At 47.5% G+C, this 9,028-nt stretch overlaps 1 protein-coding gene across 12 annotated transcripts in view; it reads left to right on the plus strand.

Annotated features, from left to right (window-relative positions):
• Window positions 1–9,028, plus strand: part of LOC118510651 (nesprin-1) — an 85,834-nt gene that overhangs the window by 46,060 nt on the left and 30,746 nt on the right. For all 12 annotated transcript variants that reach the window (XR_004906047.1, XR_004906048.1, XM_036052766.1 and 9 more), the window contains 6 exons: window positions 1,377–1,682; window positions 3,098–3,246; window positions 5,063–5,873; window positions 5,980–6,138; window positions 6,259–6,471; window positions 6,584–6,841. Coding sequence is in view for 10 of the 12 variants with exons in the window: in XM_036052766.1 (XP_035908659.1) it covers window positions 1,377–1,682; window positions 3,098–3,246; window positions 5,063–5,873; window positions 5,980–6,138; window positions 6,259–6,471; window positions 6,584–6,841 (1,896 nt within the window). In the remaining 2 variants the exon portion in view is untranslated. The remainder of the gene's footprint in view (window positions 1–1,376; window positions 1,683–3,097; window positions 3,247–5,062; window positions 5,874–5,979; window positions 6,139–6,258; window positions 6,472–6,583; window positions 6,842–9,028) is intronic.

Genomic DNA, 9,028 nt, shown 5'->3' on the forward strand with positions numbered 1-9,028 from the left:
CTTTCGTTTTCTTCAGTCACGTGAGTACGTCACGTTGAGCGTGTGCTGATGGATGCAGATCTTTAACACCAGTTCGACTTTTGAAGGAGGTGGTGTGTGAGAGGAGGATGCCGTTTGGCTCCGAAATCTTCAACTTCAAATAAAAAGAGCTGTGCGATATGCAGTAATGCAATAGGCAATTAACATGGCGTTAAGTCGATGGACCAATAACCTGATCGCATTTCGAGGTACAGTCATCGATATGACTTCAGCACGGACATCTGACGCTGATGTCATATCGCTTTCGCACGCTCGATGTAGTTAAAAAAGCCTGCAAGGGGGTTAGCCATTGAAAGGTGTCCTAAAAATAAAGAGATTGTCGTCTGTGTCTCTTCATCCACTGTGCGTTTGGCCCTATTCGTCGTCGCAGCAGTTGAAGTTGGACGAGCAAATGCTGATATCACGAACGAAGTGTCCGGCATCGATGTGTGACCAATGAATGGTGGCTGCAACGTAGTGCGAGCACGAGGCAGCAATGGTCGAACACGCTAAGCCGTGGGGCGTTATTTATATTCGATGATGGCATTTTTGCGCAGAACGTGTTTGCATGCGCTTTTTATACAGACGCGTGAGGGTTAAGCCGGTTTTGGGTTAACAGAGAGAGAGAGAATGAGCTCTACTTTCGCAAAAGAGAGGTTAGTTTTCGGAGGGAAAAATATTGGTCTACAATGTTGCCTTGGGAGAGCATGCGTAGTTATGATAAATCTTATTGGAGAGAAGAGATTCCAGCATGGTGGAAACATAAAATTGGGGGATGTTTTCATTCATGGTCAAACCTGTTCCTAAGAGTCTTGATGAGAGCCTTGATAGAGTGTTAGAGGGAGATCTCTGTTTACTGATGTATGAGTCCTATATTTGTACAGTGTTTCATTCATGTCACCTGTAGTCATCAAACCTATATGTTTACCTTTGCATGACACATCTGGCAAATGGGATCTCTATTCCCTTGCCTCTAGATACTCTCAACAATCTCTCTCTCTCTCAGAGTTCATCTCTCTAGGAAATAGTATTCTTCTCAACACAAAAAAACTACATCCGCTCTCTCTCTCAGAGCCTCAGGATACACGACTCGTACTTCGAGACGATCGTCTGTGGGTCAGTTGGTGGCGATACGGATAAAAATACTTCATTACACGAACCGAATTAAGTAAGACAGCATCGAATTCTCGTGCGCCGCGGATTCTGTGTGTGTGTACGCAAAAACTAGTGAAATTTTGGGCATATTTACCGGGTACGGGGGAAGCTACCTGGAACTTGGTCGCATCCATTAGCGAGAACGTGTGAAGCAACGTGTCCTAATTTAATCCCCATCTCTTCCTCTTTTCCCTCGCCTCCAGGTGCAGCAAAACGAGCTCGATACACTGAACGAACTATCGCAGCAGATAGTGAACCGTGCGGATCAGTACAATCGGGATCGGGTGCAGAAGGAAACAGCCGACGCCAACCGCCAGTGGACCAACAACGTCACGCTGTTGGGAAGTTTGCGCGAAAATCTCGTCCAGCTGCAGCAGCAGTGGGATCAGCTCGAGAGCATCCTGCAGGAGCTGGAGGTGAAGTCTAATCTGCTGCTGGAGAAGGATCGAGGATTGGACTTGGTGGTACATTCACGCGACCAAACCGAAGCCAAGAAGCACATTGTCGAGGTAAGTGTTGCCAATTATGGAGCTTAACAGGGTTGGGTGGATTAAATTTCGGTGGATTAGATCAACGGTCGATCATAAACTGGTCGTGTGTGACCATGACCGTCTCTATAAATAGGGGGGAGGGATAGACTTTCTTCGCAGGATGCAAAGGAAGAAAAATTCGATCATTCGAGCGTATCATCGTGGTCTCGGTGTCCGATTTTTGTGAAAACCGGTTGTCTTCTTTACGCCATGTTTGCCGTCGATCAACCTTCGATGATCGTTTGAGGTACCGGGCGCCTCCACCAAAGCTCGGTGTGCTAAGAAAGCACGCGCTGCGACATTGCCCAGTGACGTCAGGTGGTTGGTTGTTGATGCCGTTTGCCATGAACTGTACCTTGCTTTGGCCGTCCGTTCGTGTGGTACAAGTAGAAGACTGCACCGAGCATGATCTCATCGGTGCGATATCTTTCTTTGGCTGTCTGTCTTCTTTTTACGACGACGATCCACAGCACTGGGCATATAGTGTTGGGCACCACATAAAATGAGGTTTGAGTGTGTGGTGTGAGGTGTCATTCATTGAAGAAGGAATTGTTTGTGTTTTCGGGTGCTTAAGACAACCAGCATCAGCAGCAGGTGTTTGTCAAGCACGTGCTGTTTACGAGAGTTTCTCGTTGAATTCATATTTTTGTTGTGTGACCTTATGGAATTATTAATTTATTTGTAAAAAAAAATATCGTCAGATATTCTGGAATAAGAATAATGTAAATATTAATTTTTGTGAAGGTTAACAAGCTGCGACGGTCAAAAAAAATCTTTAAGTAACACCATAACGCATCCCTCCCTTTTTAACGATGATGGATATTGCGGTGAGTTATTTGCTCCCAACCGATTACGTGTCGCAACTGGGAGATGGACTTTTCTTTTTTCCCCCATGCAGGTCGATCGAGTTTATTTTTAGTAGATCGATTGCTGTCTTTAGTGCAAAAAACCCCCTAGCAGCTAGTAGTCGTAGCAGTCCAGGGTGCAAATGTTTGTGGTTTGTGGCCCGTTTATTGGTATTAGCTGTTTTTCCGGGAAAATTGTTTATTTAGCTTAGCTGCTCACCCACATCGGCGAAACACGGCTGTAATATATCCGTCCGGATGGTGTGCAACGGCAGCACCGAATGTCATAAATGTAATTTCGTTAAATCAATATTATTGTTCAACTCGGTGGTGCGCCTTTAACTGTGAAGGGGTCCGCCCGTTCGGTGTTTGAAGTTACCAATTCTTCCTCTTGGGAACCGGATTCGCAACCGGCTCAAGGTTCGGCAAATTTACTATCGATTGTCACGCAAAATTTTTTCCTCATCGATTAATTGATCCCAAACCCTGGAGGAATTCTACCCGGCGCGCGTCATTGATTAAACTTTCCTTTCTCCCTGCCCTATACAGAACTTGCTGGAGGACAAGTCTGCCCTTGGTCAGCTGAACACGAAGGCGAACGCACTCGCGAAAACACTCATAAAAGCCCTACGCGAACAGAAACTTCTGCCACAATCGTTGGAAGAAAAGCTAACGCATCTGAACGACATCAACACACGGTAAGTGCGTAGATTCACCCTAACCCCCGTTAATGTCTCCGTCAGAATGTCCGGCTGGATGAGGATGGTAGGAGATGAGATACAGAGCACGTCGAGCAAAAAAAATCCCGTCACTAATATACCTAGACGAGGAACGACGAGACACATAAAAAGCGCCGGAGCTTAGAGGGAAGCACCGAGAGTAGGAAAGCCGGAAGCTACAAACTGTTGTGCATTGTATAAAGTGTGATGTCATGTTGCCGGCTTCGGAATGCCAACAACAAATACAGACTGGCAAGGAGAGCGAGAGAGCGAGAGAGAGCGAGTGACAGTCTCGTCATCTGGTCCACCGGATGGAGCGCCACAGCGCGCGTGACACGAGCAAGAGCTACTAGAGGGCACAGGTTGTTTTGTAGAACGCGAGAGAGATGTGGATACACGGTCGAGACGTAGCGCAACAACAACAACAACATAATAGGGGGTTGCTTCGAGAGATCTCTCAGGATTCTCCCCCATTGGAAGCGCTTACTCATCGTGGTACGGTGGTCAGTTTCGGGTAACGCGGAGCAACGGAATTGCATTATTGCGATTGGATCATCGCGGTTGCGTTTGGTGGAACCGGTTGCCAGAGATAGAGTGTGTAAGAGAGAGAGAGTACCGAGTGCGTTATAGTATAGCAAGAGAGAACCCACCCCAACCAAGCAGTGTTGGAATCCGCGAGTTCTCATCGGCACTGCCATTCGCGTTTATTAGTTTGAAGCATACGGCTGTGAAGTGTTGGACGACGGTGCAGTGCATTATTAGTAAAAATAGCACCCCAAGTTACATTAGTGCAGTTCTACGTGTTGAAAATAGTTAAAAGCACGCAGCAGAATCCTTGGAGTCTATTGGACGCGGATACGGATATACGCCGCTGGAGCAGGAATAGAGAACTGGAGAGAAGTAGTTGGCCGGCTGCCAACGATAGTTTTGATGAGGAGGACCGCTAAGGGAATCGTCAAGCCGGTAATCCAAACTTTGGACACTTTGGAGTCACGGACCGCGGTGATCCGCAGAGGGTTGTGTATGGCAGTACGGTTTTGACATTGCTTTAGTACATCGCCAACGTCTTCGGAGCGATAGAGCGAATTGCCGGCCGTACAGCGGAAGGTCAACAAGCCAATAATAATAAAAACTCCATCAGAACCTAACCATCGCCACACCTCAGTGCGCGGACGACGAGGGTGGTGCGATATTTTTTTTTTGGAGAAGTTAGTTAAACCGAGCAGAGGGATCTCGGCGAGAGGGAGTCGACGGAGCAGCAGTGGAAGCAGCAGACGGTAGAATCGCATCATCGTGTTCACGTTGCTCGGTTGGGGCAGACAAACACACACAAACACTCGCAGCGAAACTCATCCGGTCCGCGTGCGGCACGAGCGCCGGACTACCAAACCTTCTCCGAGTCTCGGACATTCTGACGTCATTGGGTTAAATTTAAATTTCTTGATTTCGATATCTTTTTCATCCACCGGTCGTGCACCGGCAAGGTCGTCAAGCCCTGAGACACTGTGTAAACGTGCCCGCTGCTTGTTGAGTAGAACATTTTTGCGCATTTGCCATTTTTTATAAGCGCTTGCGGTGGCGATCAGTGGACGATCGCCACCCTCAGAGCGGGGAGAGCAACCGCCGAGCAGCAGCAGTTGAAAACAGATATCAAATACTTTGGGCGGGGGCTCGGGTGACAGACACACATTTTGAGTTTATTCCTAACGCATTTTCTTATTTTCCTATTCCCCCCTATTTTCCTGTTGGGGTGTGGGCGATTTGTTTTTCTCTCCCCTTCTTGATCCATCTCTAGACTTTCGGACAACCTTTCGCGAAAGGATCGTCAACTGCGGGAAATTCTGAGCGAACTGCAGCACTATCTGGACCAGATAGGTGAGCTAGCCCAGCGTATCGAGTCGGTACGCAAGGATCTGACCCAGATAAACCCATTCGACGAGCGGCTCTACCAGACGGAGAAAGCGCTCGGCACGGTACGAGACGCGGCCGAGAATTGTAGCGTACAGCGGGAAGATCTTCGTCGGCGCATTAACGAAAAGTATCTACCGGCGCAAAAGTTTATACCGTCGGACCTGAAGGACGGATTAGAACTGTTGGACCGCTCGCTAACAGGCATCAACGGTACGATGGAAGACTATCAGGGTGCGTACAAGAAGGCGAAAACCATCCGCACGGACTACTTCACCGTGTACGATCGTATCAAGACGTGGATCGAGAATGCGGAACTGACCATTTCGAACCACAGTATCGATCCGAGCGAGCTGAAGAGTAAGCTGATCGTGTTGATTAACGAGTTCGGCGATATGCGGATGGCACACGACCAGTTGGTTTTCAACGGGAACGAAATCATACGCCACTGTACGGAGTCGAGCGATCGTACCGCGACGAAGGCAAACATGGATCAGCTAACGCACGAGCTGGACAAAACGATTGCGCTGATCGAGCAGAAGAATCAAACCGTCGATCAGATCCTGGGCAATTGGGCGAACTTTATGCGCCTGTACCAGTCCGTGGTGGATTGGTCGATCAAAATACGTGCCTTGCTGGAGCGCAAGCTGCAGCTGAATACGCTGCACGAGGCACAGCTCGCCTGTCAGAATTATTCTGTAAGTAGCGGGAGGCGTGTGGGCATGGAACGTGTCAAATCGGAGTTGCGATAACGATCGGTTGCACCATTTTTTTTTTGCTTCTTTTCTCCTCTATTCCGCACAGAACGCAGTTAGCAGTTTGGCGGACGTATCACAGAATTTGAGTGAAATGAATCACGAGTTCGATAAAATTAACGAAGTTTGCTCGACGGCTTATCTGAAGGGCAAACTACACGAAGCCGAAACGTTGAAAATCGACATCGAAACAGTGTTGTTTGAAAGGGTAAGAAGAGGCGGGCGGTGTGGTGCGGGGCGATAGCTTGGAGAGGGATAAGCAATCGTTTGCTCTGGTGGATGTAACGGCTTTTTAACGGCCCTCTGGTTTGTAATCTCGTTCCATCAGAATCTGTTCCTTCACGAAACGACGGAAGAGTGGCAGCAGTACGAGCGGAAGATCGAGAGCGTGAAGGAATGGATAAAGGACTCATATCAGGCCTTGAATTCGAGTGAGCTCAAGAACAAACCGTTGCGCGATCAGCTCCGAATTTTGGAGCAGATGCTGGCGGACATTTCGGCTCAGAAGATCAAGGTCAACATGTCGCTGGAGAAGCTTCAGGTGAGGGAGAGCGATTGTTGGAGAGCGCAGTCGGAAGTTGTTGAAGTTAAAGTTGGACAGAAATGTCTAAAATTTGGATTTGTTTATCTTCACTTTGTCTGCACACACACAGGTCCACTTCCATTCGGACATCATCTACACGGATAATCCGAACATCGTACAGTGCGGACGGGCCGTGATGGGTGACCTCGACAAGCTGAACATGGACGTGTTCCAGACGACGCAGAATCTGGACCAGGCCCTGTCCCAGATCGAGGGCTGCCAGGCGGAAATGCAAACGATCCGGCAGCGGATCGTGCACGAGGAACAGCAGCTCCGGAATATCTTATCACCGTTGCATCAATCGAGCGATAGTGAAAAGCACGAACAGGTAAGTGCTGCGCTCTGATCTTTGCCCATCTTTCTTGTATGCCACCACCATTGTTTTTTTTCGCATCGCCAACCATCACCAAAAACCACAAAACATATCGAGTATCGAGTTTTTTTGTTGGGAAAACTCTCGTCCCCCTCGACCCCCAACGTTCCGAATTTCTACTCTCACACCAGTAGCGTCTAGACTTCCTTTACTCTCACCGTATTTTCTCACCAAAAGTCACCAAAGTCACTCTCGACACACTAGTCACACCGGCGTCATCTTTATTTTCATTTTCAACCACTCACCCTCTCGGCCGTCGACAAACAAATTACCCACAAACCACACACACACACATACGAACACACCAAACAAACAGTGTTACAGAGTGTCTCGCAGTTGTAGAGCAACGGGGCAGGGTCATTCAAGACTTTGTTCTTTAGCGTAACGCTAAAGTGCGTTTTCTTCCCCCCCCCCCCCCTCATTCCGTGCACAGACACGCCAAAGTCATAAATAGTTCAGTTCAAGAGCACACACACAAATCTTAGTGGGCCACCCTTTATGTTGCGATCATGCTGTTGCGTGATCGTGCGCCATTTGTTGGCGCCCTTTGGGGCGTTGTGGAGTTCGCTCCGACCATTAATGGCATTTGAGTGTAAACTGCGAGGGATTTCTAGAAGATTACATCACATAAGTTGAGAATATGGTAAAACCACGCTTATGATCTCATACACAGACGCGATTTTAATAGTCTACTGGCAGGATAAACGGGAGACATAGTCTTTGTTACCCTGCTTTATACCTCATAATGTCTCATCGATGGTTTTGGGGTTGTAGTAGGGAACACTTCACTTAAAACCACCTCACATACATAATACAACACACATTAGTTGTTCACCTTATTACCACGCACATTACTATAACATTAGCACATGGTAGAGTGCTCCATTTTTCTATCGCCCAGCACAATGGGATCTTTAGTAATCCAACTATTGGAAAAACACTACATTTAAACCCACACACACACTCACACCTACTTAAACTTCCCCCAACACATTATTTCCACCCTTCATCGTTAGTTTCATTATCCGCTTATCGCGCGGTGCGAATTGGTTCTTAGGCAGCTTCTTTAAGCAGTGCTGGAAAGGATCTTTACTGGGATTTGAAGACATCATGGATTCTCCAATGATAGCTGGGCTATCCACACAACCATAGTATTGGCTAATTGTTTATTTTTCGGCTAACGAACTTCAGGAATGTTATCTTGCATGCAAAATTAAGCACGTGTGTTGCACGGTTAAAAGAGCGTAGAGTTCCCGGAAGTTGGACCAGAATCCATGATGTCTGGAACGTCCAGAATGCATTCAATCGCAATCTAGTGGTGCGCGCGGGATTTATTGCTAGTTTCCGGCTATCGGTAAACGTGCCTGGGGATACCTATTAGAAACGATGGTTATGTTTTCATTGGTTTTCTTATCTTATTTTTTTTATTTTCCTTCATCTTAAACTCTATTCTCCTGTCCCTTGGCTCAACCACACACTACATACACCCACCAATACACCAAAACAACCGTACCGAACCTATCAAATCCACCATTTTGGATCTCTCCACTAACTACCTCTCGAATCTCAACTAACACACATTCTTCCTCCAACAAATAACATTGGCTCAACGTCACCATGAATATATCCGCTCATCGCGCTTGACCATACTGTTGCAATCGTGTACTGCCTGCTTCATATCCTCATTCTTCACTGTCGATGCCATGCTCTCACATATATAAATCGCATATCGCGGCTTGGGCTAACGCTTCAAATGTATGATACTATTACCCACACACACACACATACATACACGCTCGGTGTAATGTAAAAATGTCTCAGGAATGTCGCGAAAGGATTCGAGGATTGCAATCTCAGATGAATCAGCTGAACGATAAGATAAAGCTTCTGTTACGCCGGGGTGCACCGGACCCGTAGCGTTAGTATGCGTTGGGCCCCCGGGAGTATTGATAAACTCCGCTGTGGACGCTATGATGCACGCCATGAAGAACGTCCGTCACGACGGACGTGCGACTTTCGGCTGAAGGAATTATGACACAAGCTGCCAATTTGTTCGAGCTGCCACTCGTTTAGGCGTTCGTTAGAAATGTTTAAGTGTAGTCACCGGATCGCAGGACCCGCCATTGAAGTTTGGTGGATTCG

The sequence above is a fragment of the Anopheles stephensi genome, chromosome 3, assembly GCF_013141755.1.
Source record: "Anopheles stephensi strain Indian chromosome 3, UCI_ANSTEP_V1.0, whole genome shotgun sequence".
In the NCBI taxonomy this organism is placed as follows: Eukaryota; Metazoa; Arthropoda; class Insecta; order Diptera; family Culicidae; genus Anopheles; species Anopheles stephensi.